This window comes from Bos grunniens, chromosome 3, assembly GCF_055505025.1.
Source record: "Bos grunniens cultivar Pamir isolate PY7600 chromosome 3, Bosgru_T2T1.0, whole genome shotgun sequence".
In the NCBI taxonomy this organism is placed as follows: Eukaryota; Metazoa; Chordata; class Mammalia; order Artiodactyla; family Bovidae; genus Bos; species Bos grunniens.
Genome location: NC_141167.1, coordinates 20,149,324 through 20,176,493, shown reverse-complemented (window position 1 = coordinate 20,176,493; position 27,170 = coordinate 20,149,324). Strand labels below are relative to the sequence as shown.

The 27,170-nt window shown below is 46.6% G+C and overlaps 1 protein-coding gene and 1 long non-coding RNA gene across 3 annotated transcripts; one reads left to right on the top strand and one right to left on the bottom strand.

Annotated features, from left to right (window-relative positions):
- Positions 1-204: 204 nt before the first annotated feature.
- On the bottom strand, positions 205-18,907 carry KIF2C (kinesin family member 2C). Of its 2 annotated transcripts, XM_086385107.1 has the most exons (21): positions 18,574-18,907; positions 17,627-17,721; positions 14,825-14,926; positions 14,600-14,648; positions 11,868-11,990; positions 10,757-10,879; positions 10,108-10,208; positions 8,984-9,079; positions 8,347-8,401; positions 8,075-8,237; positions 6,586-6,676; positions 6,254-6,317; positions 6,085-6,176; positions 5,191-5,333; positions 4,187-4,391; positions 3,955-4,065; positions 2,656-2,723; positions 2,218-2,323; positions 2,013-2,126; positions 429-552; positions 205-319 (listed from the first exon to the last, which is right to left on the bottom strand). In XM_086385107.1, exons 1-21 carry the CDS (start codon positions 18,635-18,637, stop codon positions 237-239), a joined length of 2,172 nt encoding a protein of 723 aa, XP_086241233.1. In that variant the 5' UTR covers positions 18,638-18,907; the 3' UTR covers positions 205-236. The 2 variants fall into 2 exon arrangements, with proteins under 2 accessions (XP_086241233.1, XP_086241242.1); XM_086385116.1 differs by lacking the exon at positions 10,757-10,879.
- On the top strand, positions 18,870-25,531 carry LOC147375204 (uncharacterized). Its single transcript, XR_015157983.1, has 2 exons — positions 18,870-19,320; positions 23,913-25,531. It is a non-coding gene; the product is annotated as an uncharacterized LOC147375204 (long non-coding RNA).
- Positions 25,532-27,170: the final 1,639 nt, after the last annotated feature.

Here is a 27,170-nt window from a genome sequence, read left to right as displayed (position 1 = left end):
AACTAAAAGCTCCTTCCTTCCATCCTTTTTCGCTCCGTGGCTGCAAGTGAGGAAAAGGAAAGCTGTGTCCTATGCACACTGACTCCTCCCAGCTGCCCTGGGCCCTGATACGCCCATACTTGGCATTTACCAAAGTCTGTCCCAGCTCAGACCCACCAGGTGCCCAGAGTTTGCTGAGGAGGGAAGGGGAGGGGAAAGGCTGGGTATGACACCAAATAGATCTTTATTTGCAGTCGTCACTGGGGCCGTTTCTTGCTGCTTATTTGTTTGCTGGCTTGCTCTTCTAGCTGCATGGCCAGGCGCAAGGCCTTGATGACATCTGGAAGGCAGGGGTGGTGCACTTGAAGTCAGCAGGTCTCTTGGAGACCCTGTTCCCTCAGGCAGAGCCACCACCACCCACAGAGGCCCCACCCTCCAGCTGCACCCACCTCGCAGGGCTGAGAAGTGCTTGGCTTGCTGGGCCAGGGCACACTCTGCTTTATTCACAAAGGTCTCCAGGTCGTAGTCTGGCTGCTCAGCCATCTCGGAGAGCTCCAGCCAGCCTGGCCCTTGCTGCAGCGACACAAGACGGACCTTGTCAGGTCAATAATGACCAAACCAATTTAGCAAATCATTCCCAGGGCTCTACCATCTGCAATGCAGATGCCTGTTCCTCTAGCCATGGCCCTGGCCCTGCCTCCTGACCCTTCCCCCATAACTCTCAGCTTGAATCTATCCTTCCCCTGCCTGCCAAAAACTTGTCCCTGTCCCTGATATCAAATGCATATCTTGATGCCCAAGCCAGAAATCTGAGCAAAAATTCTTTCACCTTGTCCCTCAATCCTAACAATTGCACCCCTGAAATGGTTCTTAAATCTCATGTCATCCTGTCAATCCCAAGACCATGGTCACAGCTAGTCTAGGCACCAGTGTCTCTCCTGAACTCTACTAATCTCCTAACTGCTCTTAACTCCTTAGCGTTTCTACTCATGCTCTCCCTGGGTCCTGAAGCCGGGCTCTGTGCTGTGGCCACAGTAAGGTCCCTAAAAGCTCTCACGTGACCAAGGCACCACTCTGCTTTACTCCCTTCAAAGGCATTCACTGCCCTCATAACGAAGTCCAGGCCTTTGGTGTGAACCATAATGTCCTTTAGCATCAGGTCCCGGCTGACCCGCCCACAGCCTTGATCTCCCTCCCTCACCTGCTCTCACCTTTTGCTATGGCCAGAGCAAACCTACTGCTCTTCCTGAAAGTACCATGTCCTTTCAAACCTTTGGACCCTGAGCACCTGAGGCGGGGAGGGCTCGTGCAGACACTGACCTTGCACGTCCCCTCCTCCGTTCTAAGTGCCCCTCGCTGCCCTCGCTGCTCCACACTTGGAGTGCCCCACTGTTAGGATGCCCTTCAGGCCTCTCCCCTACTTGCACTTCCACAGCAGGGATCATGGCAGTGGTAGCATCTATCACCTACTAAAGGCTGACCACATGCTGGGGAAGGCTGAGTGTTTAACAACATATCACTTAATCCTTAGTGTAACCATCTTGTCTTGACCATTTTGGAGATGAAGAATTTGGGGCCTGGTGAGCCTCAACGACTTTCCTGAGGAAACTGGCTCATAAATAGAAGAGTCAGGATTGATCAAGTCTTTCTTTAGGCCTGTTATCCATCCTTCATGATTTTGGCCCTTGGTCTCAGCACAGGAGCTGGTGGTATATAGAAAGTATTCACCAACATTCATGAACAAACGAGACCTGGCTACCCTCCAAACCCTCAGTCAGGAGCACAGGAAAGAGAGACTAGCTCCAGCCAGGAGGATGGGGGAAAGCCTCTGTGTGCCAGGCTGGAGAAGGAGGTGTGGTAATTAGCTGCCCTATAAAAGCAGCTGAATAACTAACTGGGGAATTAAGAAATGCTGATCTAGAAGGCTGCCTCTTGCCACCCCAGCCAGAAGACCCGAGGAGGGGGTGTATGTGTGCATGTAAAGCCCAGGTCACTTTCAAGGAATGACGCTGAGCCCAGGGTCAGCTCTCCACCTGTATGATCTCCTTGAGCTCTTCCATGGCCCTTTCTTCCAGCTCCCTGATCTGAGTCATGGCTTCATTGAAGCTGGACATCTGGGAAGACAGTTCATCCTCTTCCTTGGAGAACTAAGGGGGCAAAAGGAGACAGATGACAGTGTGGCCGGGTCCCCATCTCAGCTGGCCATGTTCCATTCTTGCCTGGCCCACCTCCCCTTACATTGCCTGCACTCAGGGCCCCATTGGAGCTGGCTTCCATCTCTTCTGTTTCCATCTGCATTGGCTGCTCCCCACTGGGTCCACTGTGGGGGCTCAGCTCCTTGACCCTGAGAAAACAAGAAGGTCACAGCTCCCACAGCAGCCTCTTTGGCACTCACAAGTGTGCAGCACTACTCAGATTTCGAGACTTCAAGGAGATGGAGTAGTGGCTTTGCTTTGACCTAGAAGGATTCTTATTCACACTGCTCCCCACCAGAGCCTGAAGGGGATCAGAAAAAAACCTAGTAGCCTCATACATGAACTCCCAAGCCTCAGACTTAGTGAGTCATAGAAGGAGACAATAGGCACTGAGTCCCCAGAGCCCCCTCCCCACTCTCATCACTGCCATTCCCTCCCCAACCCTGCTCCTTCCCATCCCACTTGGCACAGGTACCAGTACCTGTCTGCATATCTTAGTGTATTTAAAGTATATTCACAGGAGCTTATGCCTGGTGAGATCATGGCGATCTGCAAAAGAAGGAATGGGCAGTTAGTTAATGGTCAAGGATCCCAGGGTAAGGGTGCTCTTGGAGAGGCTGCCAGGAATTGGGGGGAGAGCTCATTAAATACCCACTGTGTGCCAGGCAACTTGCCTCGTGGGCCCTGCAAACTAAGGTTCTTTAAAAGTTGGTCCCCATACAGAGTGAAGTAAGCCAGAAAGAAAAACACCAATACAGTATACTAACGCATATATATGGAATTTAGAAAGATGGTAACAATAACCCTGTATACGAGACAGCAAAAGAGACACTGATGTACAGAACAGTCTTTTGGACTCTGTGGGAGAGGGAGAGGGTGGGATGATTTGGGAGAATGGCATTGAAATATGTATAAAATCATATATGAAACGAGTCGCCAGTCCAGGTTCGATGCATGATACTGGATGCTTGGGGCTGGTGCACTGGGACGACCCAGAGGGATGGTATGGGGAGGGAGGAGGGAGGAGGGTTCAGGATGGGGAACACATGTATATCTGTGACAGATTCATTTTGATATATGGCAAAACCAATACAATATTGTAAAGTTAAATAAAATAAAATTAAAAAAATAATAATAATAAATAAAAGTTGGTCCCCTGTCTTTGCTGGTATATCTAATTACTCCTGCTTCTTTACTTCTTTACTGACCCGTTCCTCTCACCAAGGTCACAATGCAAGGCTCTGTGATTCCTGCTGGAAACTTTAGTTCACCTGGGCTCAGACATACTGCCTTAGGGAGAAGGGTTTAGAGCTTAGTCAGAAATTCCCACCTTCCTCAGCAGGCAGGAGAGAGGATATTCCCTGTTGAGGAAGGAGGGCAGATCTGAGCTAGAAAGCATTATGGATAAAATAAGGGGACAGAAAGTCACTCAAGGCTGAGGCCCTCTTCAATTTCCTAGGCTGGGAGCCAGTGACCCCTGAGGGAAGTCACAGAGGGACGAGGACTGCCTCTCCTGCTTCCCCAAAGGTCCTCCTCCTGAATCCTGCAGCCCCCGTTTCATTAGGTATGGGAGGAACGACCTCCCCGACCCAAGAGGTGCACAGACACACAGTAAAGGGAGAAGATCCTTTCCTCCCTGCTTGCGCAGGCAAAGAGGAGCCTGCTGCCCAAAAGCAGGGGTGAAGCCCAGTTAAATCAGAGCCTGAAAACCCAGCTAGCCAAGAATACAGAGCCTCCTGCCCAGGGACAGGACTGCACCACTCCAAAGGGCCCAACTCACCATGCAGGTCCTTGAGTTCTCGCCAATGAAGGAGTCCCTCAACACCTGTGTCAGCTTGCTCTCGCGGAATGGGGTGTGGGCCTTATTCTGTCCCAGGGCCCTGATGCATTCCTGGGGGACAGCAGGGGAAGCTGAGGTCCCCTCCTTCCTTTCAAGATGCCCTCTCCCTCCCACCCTTTCCTCCCAGCAGCCCTCCAGGGCTACCGGCTCCCATGTAGCTGGGCCTGGCTACCTTCAGAGCCAGGAGACTCTTGTTGATTTCTGCACCCTCCATGCGGGTCTGTCGGTCAGCACTGGAAGTGTCTGCACCTCGCTCATTCCCTGCCAGATCCACCAAAGAGAACTTGCCATGCACTCTCCCTTTGGTTCGAAGAAGAATCTGGAAGCAGGCGTGGGAGCGGGAAGAGTTGGAGTTGGCAAATGTCTGCCCAGAGGTCCTGTGGCAAAGGAGGACAAAGCAGGGCTATGAGCTCCTTGAGGGGGCGGGCGGTCACCAGCCACCATGGCACCTGAGGCTCCAAGGCAGTCAGTTCTCCAGGAGGAAAGGGAGAAGGGCCAGGACTCAGACGTTCTGAGTCATCCTGTCCCACTTCTGTCCTTCCTTCCCTGGGCAGCAGCCCTCCCTCCAGCCACTCTGGGTATGGCTTACCCTGGCAGCCAAAGTACTGAATTCTGTGTGAGGGCCTTGGCCAGACCCTGGGCCATAGGCCATGGGGAAGCATGAGTTACCTCTGCTGCACGGCACGCAGGGAAGGAGGGGCTGTCATGAACCACATGCTAAACTCGAGGGCCCTGGGGAGATAGTCCCTCCCTGGTCCTCCATATGCTGCTCAGCACCCCACTGCACCACGCTGAGGGCCCTGATAGAAGAGCACTTTCCTCCCTCTACACAGGAGCTCTCGTCCCATCACTTCCAGCTAGAGCATACCCAGAGCTTCTGTCCCCCACCACAGAGAGAGGGAACAGTAAGAAGAAACTCAGAGAAGTCAGGAAGCATGCCTCTGGATAAGTCTGGTAATAAAGCCTGCCTTGGTCAGATTCAAGATGATTTGACTCGTCCCTGACGAGCCTGACCCTGGGTCATTGGCCCCATTGCGACCGCTTAAGGCAGAGGCCTTCAGAGCCCTCACCAAGCTGGGGGAAGTGGTGCTCTGTGGAAACAGCAAAGGGCTCAGTGCTCATCTATCACCTGACCTGGCATTAGAAGGTGGCCCCTTCCTCCGGCCAAACTCTGACCTGCAGGCACTGCCTATGTCGATCATCTTGATGACGTCATCAGCACAGCTCACCAGGCGCTCCTGCAGCCCCACCACCTGCACCTGCTGCTTGCCGTCCTCCAGCACGCGCAGCTTGGCTTTCTTATTGAGCAGGTCGAACAGCTGTGCCGGGCAGGGGAACAAGGCCAAGGCTGTCAGGCGCCAGGCACCCACTGATCCCTCCCCGCTTCAGAGCCTGTCGCAGCTTAGACAATGGCTGGGAACAGGAAAGGCGGGAGAGGCTACACTGGGTGATGTCAGATGAGCAGCGAGCAGTTCATCTGGGAGCTGAACTGGGCCACCTTGGTTTGATGTGACCCTGCTTCTTTACTAGCGTGACCTGGGAAGGTACTTAGCCACCCAGCTTCATTTCTCATCTGTGCGATAGCGACAGTAACGGTGATACTTCCCAGTAGGGTTGTGGTAAAGAGCTGAGAGAAGTGCTTAGAATAGTGCTCAGTACCTAGTAACATGTTAATTAGCCACATTAGCTATTATCTAGACCCCACTCGGGGAAGGTGACTCTCCAAAAGCGTAGAGAGATACATAGAAATATAGAGAGAGTACGAGTATGAGAATGAATGTGTGCGATCAGGAGAAGAGAGATTTAAGAGGGAGGTGCACGGAGGGAGCACAGGGCACACACAAGCAAGCCTCCCGTCTGGGAGGAAGCCCTGAGGCGTGTTCCTGCTTACTTGTTGAGCGTGCCTCCCATTCCACCATCGGATGAAAACCTCCCACACATTTGGGCAAAGTGGCCCAAAGGCGTGACAACACACAGGGTGTTTGTCTTCTACAATTTCTAGCCAACCTCAAGATTTTAGAAAACTTCAGGGACCCCAGCAGCATAAACAGAGGGCTCCCTGCCAGCTACCTTCCCATTATAGATTTCGAAGAATGTCACATAGACTTCCAGGTCCAGCTTCCGGTATCGGGGCTGATTCTTCAGGAGGAAGACGTCCCGGGCTGTGGGGAGAACCTGGATTAAGTAAGCAACCTGCCCTTCTGTGCCCAACCCTGCTGGGGCAGAACACACTACTTACAGGCCATCGCATAGATCCCTTTGGATGCATTCTGGGCTTTTCCATAGAGGTCTCCACCCATTGTCTGCAAAGGGAAAGGACAGGAGACTGTGCTAAAGAGCCCTTGGCCTAGGCCAGAGCATTTCTGGCTCCACCACCACCGTGGGCCATACTACAGCCAGGAGGGGAGCTGGACCTGCTAAGGCCCTTCCCTGCCCCTGGCACAGCAAGAGCATCTGGAGGTGGGGCATCTGCACTGAAGGGACCTTCTGTAAGAAACTCATTGTCCTCCTTTTCAGAGGCCCAGAGGTGCACTAAGGGCAGGTTACTCTCTGCCAGGCTTGAATACTCACATGAGTCTTGCCACTTCCCGTCTGACCGTATGCAAAACAGGTTGCCTTTCCACCTTCAAAGATTGTTTGTACCAGTGGCCTTGCTGTGAACCTAAGAGAAAGCATGGGGAAGCATGCATATCTCTGCTTAAATGTGCTTCCTAGAACGTGGTTCTGCTACCCTTCCAAAGCAGGATTCCTGGGGGCTTCCTTCCAAGCAAAGTGGTCCCACCTGACCCCAGCCCCACTTACAAATCTGAAATTCTCCTAACCACCTGGGGAGGGCTGGACCAACTGGCCAGGAGCAGGCTGGTCCATACTCTGACTGAGCCACCAGCACCTCCTCTACCCTGGAGACACAGAGGGAAGCTTGAGCTTAGCAGCCCACTTCCAGCATATGAAACACTACAAAGATCAAAGAAACTCTTTAAGAGCCTAAAATATTTTAGGTTTTGTGGGCCACATAGGTCTCTTCCATATATACACATACGTAAGTATACATATATAGACATTTTTTAAATGTCTGTATTTGGCTGCACTGGGTCTTAGTTGTGGCAAGTGGAATCTTTAGTTGCAGCATAGTGTGGCTTGTGGGATCTAGTTCCCTGACCAGGGATCGAACCTGGGCTCCCTGCATTGTGAGCTCAGATCTTAGCAACCGGACCACCAGGGAAGTCCGAAATATATATATAGATATATATTTAATGATTCTTTGAAAACACAAAATCCACTCTTAATTTGAGAGCCATATAAAAAGGGTTGCAAGCCAACTTTCACCCGTGAGCTACAGTTTATCAGCCTCCAGTGTAGAGCAGCGCTGTCCAGTAGAACTTTGAGGATGGATACTGGACATGATCTCTATCTGTACTGTCCAACAGTAGCCACTGTCACACATGGCTACTGAGCACTTGAAATGTGGCTCGTGTAACTGAAAAACTGAATTTGTTTTTGGCTGCACTGTATAGCACGTGGGAATCTTAGTTCCCCAATCAGGGATTGAACCCGTGGCCCCTGCCGTGGAGGTGCAGGTTTTTAACCACTGGACCACCAGAGAAGCCCCTGAAGAACTGAACTTTTAATTTTATTTAACTTTTATTTAAACAGTCACATGAAGTTAGTGGGAGCTGTACTGGACCAAGCAGCTCCAGAGTTTGCTGAGTCTGCTAAGTCCAGTGGGTAATGGGTGGCTGTACAGGACACAGACACAGGAAGAACCCCTGAGGCCTGCCCAGCCCAGCCTCAAAGAGCGCAGTGGGAATATTTCACTTCTGTCTACTCAAGCATGGGCCACTAAAGCTGAAACATAGGATGTGACAGCCCCAACAGGGCCTTCCTTGTGCTAGAAGCCAGAGCCAGCTCTGCATCATGGTCCATCCAAAGAAGACACAAGAGGAAGCCAGGAAGGGATTCAGAGTCAGCACGCCTGAGAGTGCAAGTGCTACCACAATGTCCCACACTGGAAAAAGGAAAGTGTCAGGAGGAAGGGGGGAAACAGAGGCAAGGGACTAACCTGTAGACAACTTCATTTGAAGTCGTTTCATCAAATGCGAAGTCAAAGCAGAATGCTTGGTTCTCCAGATACTTTGTTAAGTCCACTTTTAACTTGGGCTCATGGACCAAGAGGACACACTTGCTAGGAACGGAAATCACATCAATTTCTTTCTTGGCCAACTCTGCAGAAGGACAGTATTTCAGGCGATGCTCCCTGGACACGGGGGACCCTCAGTCTGAAGCCTCATTCTGACTGAACTTACCTTGGGGCTAAGGTAAGGTGGGGCTTACCTTGTTTATTCAGTGGGCGTTTCCTAACACAGACACATATCCTGTGCTCTTCGATCTTCAGGAGGAGGAGAGAAGACAACCGTCAGCAAAAAGGTCAGTGTAATATTGAAAGAAAGCTGGTCCAGAGCCCCTCCCTTACTAATCATATGTCTGGCCCAGTCAGGGGCTGAGACCTAACACTGGGACCCACTGTGCTCATAGTTACTCTAGAGCACAAGAAAGCTCTGAATTTTCTTCTCAGTTTTCTCACTCTGCTGCCTATAGGAGGTTTCAGCACACTTTCATGATTAGCAGTAAGAATTTAGCCAATCTATTGAAGCAGGGAGGATGGGGGCTGGAAGGGAGTTTATAAAGATCAGAGTCTCCTATCTAGCCCTTGCTAGCTCCACCCCACCAAAGCCCACCCTCACGCCCTTAAGGGTGAGTAACGATTCCTGTGTGCTCTCATTCCTTTAAGAGATGTTTCTGTCTCTCAGTTATACGCCTACTCTGGAAAAGAATCTTTTTATATATATTAAAAAATGAATCACTTTGCTGTATATCTGAAACTAACACAATATTGAAATCAACTATATTTTTTAAAAAAATTGTACGCCTACTCAGGAAGGAGAGATAGAAGCCCTTTGGGATTACTTACTGGATCAGCCGCAGTAAGCGGATGACATTCCAAAGTAGCTCGAAATTCTTTAATCATGCGGGCAAATTCCCAGTTTGGAAAGCTGTTGTCATACTCCTGTTTGTGGTAAGATTGAAGAAGGACTGACTGCCAAGGTGTAGGTGTTCGTAGGCCTCAGTGCTAGGCAGTGGCAACAGCAGCCCTTCCTATGCACACAGCCCCTTCAGGGCTGACAAAACCCCCACACGATCTCATTGCCCTTGACTCTGGCTCTGGGCAGAGAATTCAGGCACAAAGTTTTGGGAACAAGATTGGCAGGGGGGCCTAGGCATGCAGCAACCACTCTAGGAAGCAGGGCAAGAGCCACTGCCCCATGTCTTAGGAGACCAGCAGGCTGGGATTCTCCTGTGCCATTAACCCAACCAAAGGGTAATAACCCAAACTTGAACTCCACTGTGGCACCCCACATATGCGCAACTAGGAGGTCAGGGGAACAGGCAACTGCCATTGAACTGTGTGATGGGCATGCCCACTGGATAACCAGTAGGAGATATTCATCATCTGAAGGTCTTCAGAAAAATATCTGAATTATTTGTTCTCTGAATCCTGATGAGAAACTGGTTAAAATTCTTGGTTATCAGAACTGGAGCCTCAGAAATGCTGGGGCTGAACCGTTATCTATCTCCATTGCTGACAAGGTTGCAGTTAAGAATGTCTATATGGAGAAGGAAATGGCAACCCACTCCAGTATTCTTGCCTGGACAATCCTGTGGACAGAGGAGCCTGGTGGGCTGCTGTCCACAGGGTCGCACAGAGTTGGACACGGCTGAAGCAACTTAGCATGCACGCATGCATATGTAAAATAGACAGCTAGTGGGAAGCTGCTGTGTAACTTGGGGAGCTCAACCTGGCGCTCTGTGACAGCCCAGAGGGGTGGGATGGGGTGGGGGGTAGGAGGAAGGCCCAGGAGGGCGGGGACATGTATACCAGGGACTGATTCGTGTTGATGTACATCGGAAACCAGCAGGACATTGTAAAGCAATCATCCTCCAATTAAAAGTAAATAAATTTTTAAAAGCCCCTCTAAAAAAAAAAAAAAGAATGTCTATACAAAAACCCTTGCCCTTGCTTCCCAAGAAAGGTACCTGAGCTCGCTTTATTCTCATTTCAGAGTTCTGGGCTCTCTTCTCTTCTCTCTTGTTCTTCATTTTTTCCATTTCCTTCACAATACATGATTTCCTCCGAACTAGTGGAAGAGAAAAAAAAGAAGCCCTCTCTTTTACCTGTCTAGGCCAGCCTGCTCTTCTCTGGCTGTTGTGTGGAGTCCTGGGCCTTTCTCATGGCTAGACCTTCTCTAGACCCTTGCTCTTACATCACCACATGCAAAGAGAAGAAGCACCAGCTATGACTCTTGGGATGGCCAAGCTGACAAGAAACTTGCTAATATGAGCACTCCAGGTCTAACCCAAGCTCTCTCTATGCCTCTGTGGCCTTTTTCTCAACAATCAGTAGAGATGAGATTGTCCCTGTTTGGTGGTCACTCTGGGCTGTTGTTCAGGTGTTGACCAAGACTTTAGCTGTAACAACACCTCAGTTACATCAGAGAGCTTCTGCCAGCTGGCAGTGAGTGACAGGGTCACCTGTTGTGAAAGATCGATTCCGTGGCCACAGGGCAACATGTCCCCATGAGACAGACATGGTTTGAACTCAGGTACCAAGCAAGCCATGTTTGGGACAAGCTGTAATTCCTATCCTGCACTAGCAGCAGGGTACCAGACAGCTCAGTGTGTCTACCTGACTTCACAGAGTTTGCAGAAGAACTGTCTCGGACGGAGTGGACTTGTTCTTCCACCTCCTTGCTGACCATCGTCAATGGTATTTCACTCACTGCAGGGCAGGAGGGCCTAGAGGGCCCGGCTGTGGGGGAACAAGAGTCATTGGAGAAGCAGGCAGGCATACAGCAGCTGTGTTCATCTGAGCTCTAGAGGGTCACAGGCCAGGAGGATGGCTACTGACTGCCAGCTCAGCAAGGGCTCAGGTTCTACTGCGTAAGCAGAGCTCAGGCTTTTCCCTTCATCTCAATCCACACCTTGAACCCAGTAAGCCCCGCCGCAGGGGTTGGCTCCTGGTGTCAAGAAATCTTAAAGGTTATGTGAGTTGCTCAGTATGCGCTTCACTATGAAGGGAAAAGCCTTTAAAGGTCTGACCTCTTTAGGCTTGACCAAGTAAGGGTTCTTAGGCCAGGCCAGGCCTTTCAGCTCATTTGGGAAAAATTTCTGACTTCAGAACCCCAGTAGTTAACAGGAGGAAGGACTGAAAACTAGGAATAATGGGAACCTGGTTCAACCTAGAAAGGTACAACCAGAGAGGTACAACCCACAGCAACTTCCCATAGCTGGCCATGACCCTTTTGTTTACCTTGACTTTAAATCACTTAATTTACTAATAACTAGTACAAATTGACAATTAAAAATGTTTTTAAAATCCCATTTATATAAAGTCCAAAAGAAGATAAAGTTAATTTATGTGATCCAAAGTCAGGACATAGATACCCTTGGGGCTTAGGAATTGGGAGGGGGCCTGAAGGGGACTTTTGGAGTGCTGGTAATGCTGTTTGATCTAGATGTCAGTTATATGAGTGTGTTTACTTTGTGAACTATATAGTCAATGATAGGTTTACTTTCCTGAACATATATATATATGTGTGTGTGTATATATATATATAATGTTTAAAGTTTAAAAAGTAAAGTGAGACGATTTTCAGATAAGGGAGCAGTGGTGCAGGAGCAGAACGGTATGAAAGCCAGGGAGTATAGGAATTCTAGGATATTCCAAAACAGGCTCAGGGCAATGTGTGAAGAGCTGCTCTAGGGCCTCACACAGGGAGAACAGATTCATTACTCACTGGCAACTGAAAACTGTTTGCGGGAATTTGCAGATGCAGGCAGCTCCACCTCCATATCATTTTCCTGAGTGGTGATTCGAACCTCTGAGACAGCGGACATGCGAGTGGAGCGGCCTCGGAGACCTGAAGGACCAAGGGCCGTGGCCAGTCAGTGCATTGTGATCAGAAGAGCAAAACAGATAGAGGGACAGTCGAGGGTAACCCTTCAAGATTCTATACAGGGTGAGATGGGTCCCGATACCTGGAAAGGAGCCCACCAACTTCCCATTCCTTCCATCCAAGAAAGAAAGGCCAAGTACCAGTGACCCCAAAACTAATTTGTTACATTCTGCAGTCTGAGAGCTCCTGAGGGATCCCACAAGAGCATCTGTCTGGAGTAAATGGAAGAACCTACAGACAATGTGAGATCATTTCTGGAGACACAGACCTAATCCCAGAAAAAAAGCATTTTAATCTTAGCAGCAGCACCTACCATTCTACAATCTTCCCAAACATCCAGAGGTAAATACTAGTATTCCCAACTGATAAAAGGGGACATTAAGGCATAGAGAAATTAAGCAATTTGCCCAGTGTCACTCAGTTAGTAAGTGTCAGAGTCAGGATGTGAACCCAAGACTGCCAGATTTCACGACCAGGGCTTTTTCCACTGCTCTAAGATGCTTTACAGAGCCAGACCTGGGCCACAGCATTAGAAGCCATGGGACCAGCAACTGATTTTTCTGGAATCTTGAATGCTTAACTGACAGAAACAATTTAACTGAGTTTATACAATTAAGTTGTTTAACAAGTTTAATTCCTGTCAATTTCTACTCATCTATATTGCTTCCCTCCATAAGAAGAAATAATGTACCTATAAAATAAAAGTAGTAAATTTGGAAATAAAACACTAGTGTCATATAAACAAATATCAACCTATATGGAATTTGAGTTTCCTAAGTTTAGGCTGATATGATGACTCTATATAATCAATCTATGTTTTTCATAAAGAGCATGAATTATTATAATATTCCTATTTCTCAAAAGATCTGTGATCTTATGTTTCACTTCTACTGTTCAATGTCATTCATTCAATAATGAATCGTTATTTTTTTCCCATTAAAAGGAGCAGTAGGGGTCCAGTGGTTAGGATTCCGTGCTCTCACTGCCAAGCGCCCAGGTTCAATCCCTGATTAGGGAACTAAGATCCCATGAGCCAGGTGGCATAGTCAAAACAAAGAAAAAAGGAAGAGTGGCAATATCCTTTTGGGACGTGCACGTGGAGAGAGACCACTGCCACCCATATTTCTCCTGGAGGCCACTGGAGTGGTACAGCCAGCAAGAGAGGGCCAGCATTACACCATTCCTGCCTAGCTCAAGCTCAAAACCACCCCACCTTTCACCTCGGGCCCCTGGGAAGCCTGAAGCTCCAGTCAAGTAGTCTCTGGGCCCAGGGTGGCTGGATTATGTTGAGACAGAGATAACCCCCCGACTAGGACAGGTTGTGCAGGCTGTGAAGTATAGCTAGCTTTGGGTTATAAACTGGATTATTTGGGCAGCTTGTGCATATAGGCACCCGTCACAGCCTACCATAGTTAAAGTAGGTTTATGCTGATTCCTGCACAGAAAGCCTAACTTTCTCTGGAGTTCAAAGCACTGCTATTATTTGTCCAATCCCACCCTACCCCCAGATCACCATAGCACTACCAACTCTACCTCTAAATGGCCCTGACCTAGCTTTTCTGACAGCCCACTCACCACCTCACTCCAAGGTATGTCATTTCCCCAGGGAGAGAAAACAAGCCCACCACGGTTGATTACCGCTCTGGATTCCACAGGAAAGGCTCCCAGGCCAGTTAGCAAATTTCCCAAATGCACCAGATCCAAAGAGATTGGTCTAAGTTAAGAGCTGTAGGTTGAATGGTTGAATTCTCTTTTTCTTTTTTTTAACTGCTTCAGAGGTAGGATCGACATAAAAACAGCTGGAGGTATTTTATGTGTACAACTTGATGGATTTGGAGGTAAGTATACACCCATAATGGAGAAGGCAATGGCACCCAACTCCAGTATTCTTGCCTGGAAAATCCCATGGACAGAGGAGCCTGGTAGGCTGCAGTCCATGGGGTTGTGAAGAGTCGGACATGACTGAGTGACTTCACTTTCACTTTTCACTTTCATGCATTGGAGAAGGAAATGGCAACCCACTCCAGTGCTCTTGCCTGGAGAATCCCAGGGATGGGGGAGCCTGGTGAGCTGCCGTCTATGGGGTCGCACAGAGTCGGACACAACTGAAGCGACTTAGCAGCAGCAGCATACACCCATAAAACCATCATCATAATCAATGCTATAAATCTGCTCATCACCTCCAAAAGTTTCCCCCTGTACCCTTCATTTTATATTTTGTTTTCTCCTTTTGTAGTAAATCACTCAACATAAGATCTACCCTCATAGTAAATTTCTAAGTATATAATACACTCACTGATCATGGGCCCTATGATATACATTAAATCTCCAGAACTTCTTTATCTTGCCTAACTGAAACTTTGTACCCTTCGACCAACACCTCTCCATTTCTTCCTCCCTGAAGGTTGAATTCTTCCTCACTGAGAAAGAGGCGTGGAACACAGGGCAGGACTCAGCCTACACAGTAGCGGTCTTCTAACTGGAACCATGAGTCTACTCACAGCTTCCTGCGCCCCAAGAACATCATTTCTGGCACAAATCCCATGACAGTGAGCCAGCAGAAATCCATTTACCTTCCTTTGGAGCAGGAATTCTGGAGCTGACTGATCTGCGCTTTTGTTTCTGAAAAACAAAACAAACCACCATGACATATGGGTCTTATCAGTTCTCAAGGGCCTATCCTGGGCCCATGTACTGTGCTGAAGTACTAAGCAGGCCCAGAAAACAAACCAGCAAAGACCCAAACAAGCCAAGTGCCTCCTCTGGGCACTGGCTGTAGTCAGATGACTGGCAGCTACCTGAACCGTTACATTCTCCTGCAGGGGAAGATTGTCCTTCAGGTGTAAGGGAAGAAGCTGTAAGAGTTCTGGGTTTATTGCAGCCACATCATCAAAATCTACCTGCAAGAAGAAAGTAAAAGTTTCTATGAACAACATAGCTTGTTCAATTCAATTGCATTTCTGCAATCAAGGCTACCCCTAAATTCATATTTTATAAACTTTGAGTTCTGCCAAGTACTAACAGCTATAAACAAATATTTATTCCCTGATTGTGTTTTACCATCTAGATGGATATTGGTTTCTGATCTCCAAGCCAATGAATGGTAGACATTAGCGATGAGAATGAGGCGAAGAGGAAGGCCAACAGTCAGATAGTCCACAGTAGATCTTGGCCACTTGGCTCCCTACCGCTCTGTGGGGCAGTGGGGTCCTGCTGGGCACAGCCTTTGAACACCTCTTGCTGCCTGCCACCAAGGGGGAAACAATTCTAACTGTTCCACTGATAGTCAAGTGGAGGGCCCTTCAGGATCTTATGGGCGGGGACAAGTACCCGAGAGCGGTTACCTAGTCCTCAATCTACCTACATTTTCTACCGGGCCCAGAAACTTCTTCCCCAGTCACAGCATCCTACTCATGCCTTCCCTACTTCCTGTGCATGCCTGCAATGAGGTCACAATTCCAGGTTTACATCACCAGAGTCCTGAAACCCAGGGACAACTCAGGCTTCATCAGCATATTTCACAGCAGATTCAAACACACCAAAATAGTACCAACTTGATTATTTGTGTTTCACATTTGTGATAAAATGTGAAAGAGCTGCAGCATGTACTCCCAGGTGAGAACTTCACTTCCTACATATGCAATTTTTATGTATTAACAGCTTCTTCAAACACTTATTAGGCATAAGTAAGGCAGTAGGGGGAAGGTACTCAAACTGAACTAAGACATGTATTGGACTTCCCTAGCGGTCCCATAGTTGGACGGCTGGGAAGATTTCACATCCTGGGGGGCAACTGAGCCTGTATGCTACAGCTACTGAGTTCAAGCTCTAGAGTCGTAAGTACTGAGCCCATGCTCTGCATCAAGAGAAGCCACTGCAACGAGAAGCCCACGCACTGCAACTAGAGAGTTGCCCCAACTCGCTTCAACTAGTGAAAGCCCACATGCAGCAACGAAGACCTGGTGCAACCAAAAAATTAAAAAGACATGTATTGCCCTTGCCTTCAGTGAGCTCATATTCTAGTAGGGGAGAGAAGCCATACACATAAAGGGCTGGAAACCCAAGCAGCATGGGATAGACAAGGAGGACAGATGATCAAGTGCAAAAGCTGGTAAGTACTTTAGTAGTCACACTTCTATTCACCTTTCTTGGACAGCTACAAACCCTTACTACTACCCCTCCACCCCAATTCCAATCCCTAAACTACAGAGAGCATAAACAATGCAGAAAACCAGAGTTCCGACATTAACTGATTCTCACATTAATGATTCAGGAAGGGATAAGAGTGTGCAGGCAGCGAGGCACTGGGCAGGATCACAGAGTGGGGAACTGCCTCATTTGTCCCTGGCACAGGATACTTTGGGAGGAGTGTATGGTAAAAAGGACAAAAGTTGATTGGGATCAGATCTTGAAAAGGCTTTGAATGCCTCACTAAGAAGGTTGAACTTTATTCCACAGGCAACATTTGAGCTGGAGTTAAGACGCAATAAGAATTGTATTTCTAAACAAACAACAAAAACAAGTCATGAGGAACTGCTAATAGATGGTTGAAAGGGATTTTAGGAACCTCTTGATTCAAGGACATAATATAAAGAATTCAGGTCTTCTATTTCTCAAATACACCACCTAAATAAACCTGTGTCTACCATAAGGCACTACGCTAAGCAAGCACTTTACATTTGTTATCTCATTAAGCTTCATGAAGCGGGTCCAGGTTTGTCTTACTCACCTATGTATCCCCAACACCAAACACACTGGCTGGCATTTTGGAACCAGTACAAAAGGATTTGTTGAATAAGTCCTCAAACAACCCTATGAGTAGATATTATTATCATGCTCATTTCATAAACGAGGAGAATTTCTCATAGGAGCAGAAATGTGCTTGAGAACATTTAGTGGCAGGGCCAGACTCTAGAATCCAGGTTTTCGTACTCAGCCTGGTGACCTCTTCACTACACCACATGCCTCTAAAACATCAATGTCTTAGGGATATCCCTCCTACTTCTCAAAATCCTTCCAAGGCTCCCACTGGCTGCAGAATAAGATCTTAAACATCTTAGTGCCAGAGACAAAGGCCTTCTAGTCTCCTTTTCCAGTCTTTTTGCTGCTGCCAAGCATACTAAGCCTTCCTCTGTGCCTGGAGCCAGTTTCTTTACCCGTCCCCATGAGGGCCACCTCAGTGTCTTTGGCCCCACCCCCACAAGCTCATCTTCAGTGAGTTTCCATCTCTGACCTGCTCTAGCATTATTCCATCTGTAGTTGCCTTCTATTTTTGGGTGTTTCAGAAACATACTTTTGTCTCCCCAAAGAGATTATCAATTTTACTCTCCAAATCAGTATCATAGGTAGTGTGCACTCAGAAGCTAGCTTGGGTGAGTAAGGTTTTAGAATTCTGTGCAGTTTGCTTTCTACAAACACACCAGAAACTGTTGATTGCTTCAATTTAGAACAAGGCTGCCTTAAAAAGAGTCCCAAAGCATTCAAAGAGGACCATATTTAAGATTGGGGAGGACAAGTCAGGATGGAAAACAAAGCTGACACAAGTTCCATTTCCACACATGTCTTTTTAACTGTAGTAGAGGCACACTCATAGAACCCACCTCTTTGCCCTTTGTATCTCCTCCTTCTTTCCATTCCACTGAAACGCAGGATTTCTCCAAGTTCACAGTGCTTATACTGGCACTGTGAATTATGCCTAAAGTATGAAAAGGCCAGAGTTACCTATCTTTTTCACTGTTAGGATCCCAGAGGCTCAAATGTCAAGTTGACCTGAAGGAAGGGACAGTTGACTTTCTTTCTAATCTCAGCAGACAAACCTCTTGGCACCCCACCCTTGGAATATCCCTCAGTGAACTAGGCAGGGAACAGTTCTTAAAACTGAGCTGTAGAGGATAAGGGCTCACCCCGACTCAAAAGAGAGCCTACAGCATAGTGAAGGTATGTTTGGGCAGGAGAGTCTCTCTAGTGCTTAGGTGAGCCATTCTTCAAGACAGCACTGAGGCTCTAGCGCCCTCAGGTTTCCCTATCTCCTGACCTTTATGTCTGACCATTCTAATGATACTGGTACTGGAATCATCAGACCTGCCATAGTTGAGATACCTGCTGAACTGAAAAGGAGAGGGCAGAATTGCAAGCTCCTGAATGAAGAGCAGGGATCTCATCATTTGTCCCATTACCCTGAATCCGGTGTCTGACATATTGTAAGTGCTCAGTGTTAATGGGAGAGTAGAGGGGTCAGAGAACCGAGGTCCCTGCAAGAGCAGGGCAGTTTCAGGGGAGAACTTTGGAGGGGAAGGGAATCCTGACTTCCCGGAAAGGTCCAGTGACACGGGGGCTCCGCCCACTCCTGGAGGACGGAAAGGAGACGCATGGTCAGTACAGAGGCCCCTGGCCGTTGGTAGGGAAGACTGACCGCCAGTGAGGAGACCTAGACCTGGGGTGTGCGGGGATCCCTAATAGTGATTCAGGGCCTGCCATTTGGGGAGGGGCGGTAATTTCAGTCATCTCAGCCCACGGGTCCCTATGGTCTCAGGACCCCGCCCCTCACCATTACTGCGCTGGATCTTGATGGTGAGACCAGGAAACAGGCGAGCCTGAAGCGACGAGTCCATGGGCAGGACGGAGCTCCGGTGAGGGACACGCGAAAGGCCAGAAAACCACAACTCTGGGAATCCTAACGCTGCGTAAACTGCCGAAGTTTAAATCCCGCGCGCCAGCGTCCCGAAACGTCATCACACTGTCGCCGGTCTCCCTTCCGCCAATCAGCGGCGTTCTGCGGAGCCTTTTGGGATACGTAGTCTCCGGGACGCCTTCCGGCGTCTGGAACCGCCCACTCGTCTGCCCAGACCGCTGAACGCAGGGCCTCTTGGGAGCTTTGGGAACCCGCCCTCTGGGAGGTCTCTATTTCCATGAGTTCAACCAGCGGTATCGCTGCTGGGGTCCTTTAAACTCAGAAACCTCACGGTGATGTGTGAGAGGGAGGGTTCTGGGGTCCTATAGTCATGGGTTCGAACCTCAGCTTGATTAGTTGCCTACTCGGTGACCTCATACAAGTTAACAAACTTTCCTTCTTCGCACGATGGGGAGCATGTTTTCTCCCTTGTGATATTATTGCTAAGTTCTGATAATGGGGGACTACGTTTGGAGTGCCTGAAAGACCTGGTTCACTAGGTTTTATCGAGTGTCTTATCACGTCCTAAGCGCTGGAAATAGTAATTGTGAACAGGACCCATAGTTCTTGCCCTCGACCTAACATTTCTAATGCGAACAGGGAACAAAAAGAAGTAAATTACAAGTAAGTAACGAAATGTGGTAGGTGCTCTGAGGGAAACAGAACTGGAATACATAAAAATGGAGGAAACCACATTAGGTAAAATGGCCAGGAGAGAAATATTTGAAGTGATAACCTGAGTCTAGAGAATAAGAAGGAATGTCAAAATGAACGGTCTTAAAGAAAGAAGCCAGCGTGGCTGGAAGGCAATAGGTGAGTGGGAAAGGAGTGAGATCAATTTAGCATCTTGTATCCCATACTAATAATTTTGACTTTTATCCTCATGAGAAATCACTGAAGAATTTTGAGCAGAGGAGTGACATGATCTGAGTTACATTTGATTTTATTTATTGGGCTTGCTGTGTTTGGAGAACTAATTTGAAGGTTGCAAGACTGGAAGTGAGGTGACCATTTAGTAGGCAAAAGATTATGCTGGCCTAGCCTGTGGTTGTAATACTGGAAATGTAGCCAAGAGAATGGATTAAAGGTGTACCTTATTGGAGAGGTGGAGTGAATGGATTTTGCTGATGGGGTTTGTGAAAAAATTTCAGTCTTAAATGAAACAGGAGGATATGAAATGGAGAATCTCACACATCCACCCTCCACAGAATGGAACTTAGAGACTAATTTCCCATAATTGCCTAGCTTACAGAAAAAAACACTTACTTCCTGATCAAAGGAACATCCACCAAAAATTATTCTCCATCGTCAAACCAATGAACTTAATATTTTGGGACTCTGGCCAGTCTTTCTCCTTTTTGTTCTCCTGGCCCATGAATACAACTCACCCAAACCCTTAGTGGACTTGCTTGTATCTTGTTACAGCATGTGTTTCTCCAACTGCAAATCAGTTTCTGATAATTTGAGCTTGCCTTGGTTTACCTCTAGGTGGACAGGTTGGATGTGCCGGTGAAGGAGAAAGGATAATCGTGATTGACTGTTGGTTTCTGGCTAGAGTAGCTGGGTAGGTGGTGGACCATTTTCTAAAATAGGGGAGTGGGGTTATAAAGGAAACAGTTTGGGGAGTTAGGTAAAAAGTTTTACTGTAGTTATGTTGAGTCTGAGGTATGAAGACTTCAGAGTGGAGGTGTCAGTGAGCAGTTGGATAGGAAAGTTAGGAGCTCAGGGAGAGATCCAGGCCAGAGATAGAGATTTGGCAGTCATTTTAGGTAGATATATTCAGAGTCCTGGGACTAAATATGATCTAGAGAGAGAGTATAGATTGAGATGAGAAGAACCATCACGGAGCCACAGAGCATGCCAACATCTTGAGGGAGGGCAAAGGAGGAGGCAAAGGAATGAGATGAGGGTGGTTTGAAGGGATGAGGAAAACCAGGGAGTAGCAAGCAGAGGAAAGAGTGTCGGAGGAAGTAACTGGAGAGCTGCAGTGAGGACAGGCAAGATGAGGACTTGGAAATATCCTTTATATTTGCCAGCACCTAATAGGAAAAGGAGTACATCAAGGCTGTATATTGTCACCCTGCTTATTTAACTTATATGCAGAGTACATCATGAGAAACGCTGGGCTGGAAGAAGCACAAGCTGGAATCAAGATTTGCTGGGAGAAATATCAATAACCTCAGAAATGCAGAGTGACACCAGCCTTATGGCAGAAAGTGAAGAGGAACTAAATAGCCTCTTGATGAAAGTGAAAGAGGAGAGTGAAAAAGTTGGCTTAAAGCTCAACAGTCAAAAAATGAAGATCATGGCATCTGGTCCCATCACTTCATGGGAAATAGATGGGGAAACAGTGGAAACAGTGTCAGACTTTATTTTTTTGGGCTCCAGCATCACTGCAGATGGTGATTGCAGCCATGAAATTAAAAGACGCTTACTCCTTGGAAGGAAAGTTATGACCAACCTAGATAGCATATTCAAACGCAGAGACATTCCTTTGCCAACAAAGGTCCATCTAGTCAAGGCTATGGTTTTTCCAGTGGTCATGTATGGATGTGAGAGTTGGACTGTGAAGAAAGCTGAGCGCCGAAGAATTGATGCTTTTGAACTGTGGTGTTGGAGAAGACTCTTGAGAGTCCCTTGGACTGCAAGGAGATCCAACCAGTCCATTCTGAAGGAGATCAGCCCTGGGATTTCTTTGGAAGGAATGATGCTAAAGCTGAAACTCCAGTACTTTGGCTACCTCATGTGAAGAGTTGACTCGTTGGAAAAGACTCTGATGCTGGGAGGGATTGGGGGCAAAAGGAGAAGGGGACGACAGAGGATGAGATGGCTGGATGGCATCACCGACTCTATGGACGTGAGTTTGAGTGAACTCCTGGTGATGGACAGGGAGGCCTGGTGTGCTGCAATTCATGGGGTCGGAAAGAGTCGGACACAATTGCTCGACTAAACTGAACTGAACTGAACTGAAGTCATTGGTGACTTCAAGCAGTCTTGGTGAAGCGCTGATCGAAAATCAGACTAGCGAGACAAGTTGGATATTGTTTAGGGATACATACATACGCAATAAAAGAATAAAAGTATGCTTAGGCACAATAAACACTAAGGTTCAGGAGAGAAGCTGCCTCTGGAAGAGAAAGTAAAATGATTAGACAGGGGTACTTCAACAAAATAGAAATCTTGTGTTTTTTTACATGAGTCACGAGTATACATGGTATTCATTATGTTGTTTTCTGTGCCTCCTGAATTAGGAAGGCAATGTATATTTAGACCCATCCCCAGCTTTTTTTCTTTTCCACCTGTTGGTCCAGGTAGTTGCAAACTTCCTTGCTGCTTCCCAAGGCTTTGGGGCACATGGGTTTTGCAGGTGCCCTTACTTCCAGTTCCTCAACCTTGCACAGACCTAATGAATTTCTCCTGATCTTGCATGGGTGATAAAACTCTAGCCCTCATAACTTGTTTCTGATTCCAATATTCTCCTATTACAGGAACCTGAAATCAAGGAATTAATATCGAGTGATTCAAAATCAATAAAAATTGCAGCAAATGCTGAGTTTTCAAAGTCAAGAATTCCTTTTGTGCCAAAAATCAATAGAGTAATCAGAGCAACAAGGGGAACTGATCAAGAAGAGTCCCATGGTATGAGAATAATGAAACCTCTAGAACTTTAGAGGTTAAAACCATTAAATTGGAGATGCTTACATATGCCAGGGTCTCCAACATATTACCGTAGACATACCACCACTATAGAAAAAGAAGCCGTCCCTTAAACTGGTAATAAAACAATTGGACTCTATAAAACTGGTACCCATGCCTGCATGCTAAGTCGCTTTAGTCGTGTCTGACTCTTTGTGACCTTATGGACTGTAGCCTGACAAGCTACTCTGTCCATGGCAAGAATACAGGAGTGGGTCCCCATACCCTCCTCCAGGGGAATCTTCCCGACTCAGGAATTGAACCCATGTCTCTCATGTCTCCTGCATTGGCAGGCAGGTTCTTTAACACTAGTGCCACCTGGGAAGCCCATAAATTGTTATGCTTAACATCAAAAAAATAACAAGATCTTTGTGAAAGGATAGCGCAATGTGTAAAAAAGAACAGACATTAAAAAAAAAAAAAAAGACACCTGGAAAAGCTTTTAAAATACAGCCAGGGAAATAAAGAAACCTTTGGAACAGTATGTACTGCAGTTTCCAATTAGTGATTCAGTGATTCCAATTAGTGATTCAGTGGATGCTAGGTAAAAGGTTACTGAGTACAGGATGTTTGTCTGGTGCCAGAGCATTGCTCCACAGATTATTTGCATTAACATTTTCCAAAGGGAAAGCATACCTTTACATGGAGAAATGTGACAGTGACGATTATAAGCAAAGGATCAAACAGTGTCATCAATAGTGCAGTGCAGTTCAGTTTAGTTGCTCGGTCATGTCTGACTCTTTTGCCATCCCAGGGACTGCAGCACGCCAGGCCTCCCTGTCCATCACCAACTCCCAGAGCTTGCTCAAACTCCTGTCCATCGAGTCAGTGATGCCATCCAGCCATCTTGATCTCTGTCATCCCCTTCTCCTCCTGCCTTCAATCTTTCCCAGCATCAGGGTCTCTTCCAATAAGTCAGCTCTTCACATCAGGTGGCCAAAGTATTGGAGCTTCAGCTTCAGTATCAGTCCTTCCAATGAATACTCAGGACTGATTTCCTTTAGGATTGACTGGTTTGCTGTCCTTGCAGTCCAAGGGACTCTCAAGAGTCTTCTCCAACACCACAGTTCAAAAGCATCAATTCTTCAGCGCTCAGCTTTATGGTCTAACTCTCACAACCATACATGACTACTGGGAAAAGCATAGCTTTGACTAGATGGACCTTTGTTGGCAAAGTAACGTCTCTGGTTTTTAATATGCTGTCTAGGTTGGTCATAGCTTTTCTTTCAAGGAGCAAATGTCTTTTAATTTCACAGCTGCAGTCACCATCTGTAGTGATTTTGGATCCCAAAAAAGTAAAGTCTGTCACTGTTTTCATTGTTTCCCCATCTATTTGCCATGAAGTAATAGGACTGGATGCCATGATCTTAGTTCATTGAATGCTGAGTTTTAAGCTAGCTTTTTCACTCTCCTCTTTCACCTTCATCAAGAGGCTTTTTAGTTCTTTGCTTTCTGCCATAAGGGTGGTGTTATTTGCATATCTGAGTTATTGATATTTCTCCCTGCAATCTTGATTCCAGCTTGTGCTTCATCCAGTCCCTTGGACTGCAAGATCAACAGTCAATCCTAAAGGAAATCATACCCAAATATTCATTGGAAGGACTGATGCTGAAGCTGGAATTCCAATACTTTGGCTACCTGATGTGAAGAACTGACTCATTGGAAAAGACCCTGATGCTGGGAAAGATTGAAGGCAGGAGGAAAAAGGGATGACAGAGGATGAGATGGCTGGATGGCATCACTGACTTGATGGACATGAGTTTGAGCAAGCTCTGGGAGTTTGTGATAGACAGGGAAGCCTGGAGTGCTACAGTCCATGAGGTGGCAAAGAGCCAGACGTGACTGAACTGAACTGACTGATTGTTAACTTAAGGTTCTGATTATTAACAAGATAAGAACCAATAAGATGAAAAATCAGTTGGAACTATTGGGAATGAAAAATTTAATAGTTGAAATCCATACATGGATTGAATAGCAGAATAGTTATAGCCAAAATGAAATGATGAGCAATAAGATCAGGGTGATGATTCATCCAAAAGGCATTAGGAAGGGATAAAGAAAACAAGAAAGATAGAAAACAAATGAGCTCATTGTCTGTGACATACATTGGTGGTAATCCCACAGTCATTCCCAGCCCCCTTCTCCCTTACTCCTCTCCACATTGGAGATTGAAAAAGAAGGGAATGCAATGAGGATCCTTTCCTTGTTATATCTCCTCCCCTTTTTAACTTGCCTTGTATATGGATGTTTTGTCTGGAGCTGTGACAGCTTTCTTGTGATCATGAGGTAGGTTGCTAGTCATCAATTCAAAAAAACTCATCATACTCAGGACAACCAAGTAGGAAGGCAGGAAGAGCCCAAGAAGGTTCTTGGTGGCTGAACAGTTGAACTAATGCCAGCAACCACCTACCAATCAGATTCCTCGCTATGCAAGTACAAAACAAAGCAAAACGAAACTCCACTTGTTTATTTATGCCACCATTATTCATGTTTTCTTTAATCAGCAACTGAAAACATACCTAACTAAAGTATTCCTGACTGATGCCTTGTTCAATAATTTGGAAAAGGATTACAAAGCTGAGATTCAAAGAAATAAGAGAGGAGAAACGTTAGAAATAAGTGAAAAAGAAAATTTTAAAAGTATTTTAAAAAGCTAATTGTGGACTTACCTAATGGTCCAGTGGTGAAGAATCCGCCTGCCCACGCAGGGGACACAGGTTTGATCCCTGGTCTGGGAAGATTCCACATGCCTCAGGGCAACTAAGTCCATGGGCCACACTAGAGAAAATCTGTGCACAGCAGCCAAGACCCAGCAAGGCCAAATAAAACCACAGGGTGATACTGGATAGGAAAACTGAACTTCAGGATACTGGTTACTTGTGTGACCACAGAGGCAGGGGATGGCATTGGAGAGGAGTGGTCAGGGAATAATGCTAATAGAACAAGTCAGGTTCTGTTTCTTAATTTTTGTTGGGGATATTTAGCTTTTTGTTATTATTATTATTATGCTCCAAGAATACAAGTTTAATATACTCTTTTATGTATCAAACACCTCATAATTTAAAAATAGAAAAAGCAGATTTTAAAATGGGTGCACTTTCTGACTCCAAGAAAATAAAAAGTTATATATGGTAAGAAAGAAGTCTACTTGCCTTGGCTCGAACAGTATTGAATATTGAAATATAATCGCATCAGGATGATGGGCATGGGGATGCGGGGATGTGAGGGAGAAAACAAACTCATTGGAGAAGGCAATGGCACCCCACTCCAGTACTCTTGCCTGGAAAATCGCATGGACGGGGGAGCCTGGAGGGCTGCAGTCCATGGGGTCGCTGAGGGTTGGACACGACTGAGCGACTTCACTTTCACTTTTCACTTTCATGCATTGGAAAAGGAAATGGCAGCCCACTCCAGTGTTCTTGCCTGGAGAATCCCAGGGACGGGGGAGCCTGGTGAGCTGCCGTCTATGGGGTCGCACAGAGTCAGACATGACTGAAGTGACTTAGCAGCAGTTATCAGTAAGTGTCAAAAACAAGACAAAATGCCTAAAATGTAATGGCTTGTGCTAAACCCCAAACTGAGATTTAATTACAGTTTGGGCTCTCCCAGAACTGGAATCTTAAACCAGTCAATCAGGAATTGCCTGATCAGCATTAGTAAGGTCATCTGCCGGATAGGCCCCTGCCCTCCCCTAAAGGAAAGAAACCTTACCATAACCAACCCGATTTTTGCCCTAGTACAGCTTCCTTGTTTCTGCTCCCTTCTGCCTATAAAAGTCTTTCATCTTTTTTTTTTTTTTTTTTTACGTCTTTCATCTTGTACAGCTCCTCCGAACTTCTTACTATTAACTACTTTGGACAGTGCTCAATTCATGAATCATTGAAAAAAACCAATAAGGTCATTAAAATTTACTCAGTTGAATTTTGTTTTTTAATATAAATCAAGAAGTTATGTTTAAAATTAGTGATTTAACCAACAAGGACCTACCGTATGGCACAGGGGACTATGCTCAATATTTTGTAATAACCTATAAGGGAGAAGGGGAGAAGGCAATGGCACCCCACTCCAGTACTTTTGCCTGGAAAATCCCATAGACAGAGGGGCCTGGTGGGCTGCAGTCCATGGGGTCGCTAGAGTCGGACACGACTGAGCAACTTCACTTTCACTTTTTGCTTTCATGCATTGGAGAAGGAAATGGCAACCCACTCCAGCGTTCTTGCCTGGAGAATCCCAGGGACGGGGAAGCCTGGTGGGCTGCCGTCTTATGGGGTCGCACAGAGTCGGACACGACTGAAGTGACTTAGCAGCAGCAGCAGCATAAGGGAGAAGAATCTGAAAAAGAATGTATATTTATAACTGAGGCACTGCTGTACGCCTGAAACTAATATAACGTAAATCAAGTATATGTCAATAAAAAATTTTAAATTTTTAAAAAATAAAAAACATAAATACAATTAGTGATCTAAGAGGCAACAGTATAGTTGTTATTCTGAAACACAGCCTATATCCAGCAGAAGAAATAGCTGAGAGTTGACAATAGTTGCTTCTGATAACAGAAATGGGTGTGAGGTGGGATGCAGAGAAAAAGTAACAGGTTTTGTTTGTTTGTTTGTTTTTTGATGCTATTTAGCACTATCTGCCTTCTGCTTTGAATACTGCTCATGGTGGTGGTGAAGCGAAGTGAAGTAGCTCAGTCGTGTCCGACTCTTTGCGACCCCAGTGGACTGTAGCCTACCACGCTCCTCCATCCATGGAATTTTCCAGACAAGAGTACTGGA

What these genes read in the sequence shown, in the direction of transcription:
- KIF2C (XM_086385107.1), bottom strand. Translation starts at nt 18,637, where the DNA reads ATGGACTCGTCGCTTCAGGCTCGCCTGTTTCCTGGTCTCACCATCAAG. An exon ending in CAAACAGTTTTCAGTTGCCA is followed by an intron (nt 10,880 to 11,867) that starts GTGAGTAATGAA and finishes GTTCCCCCACAG; the next exon opens with CCGGGCCCTCTAGGCCCTCC. An exon ending in AGAACTCAAGGACCTGCATG is followed by an intron (nt 2,724 to 3,954) that starts GTGAGTTGGGCC and finishes CTTCTTTTGCAG; the next exon opens with ATCGCCATGATCTCACCAGG.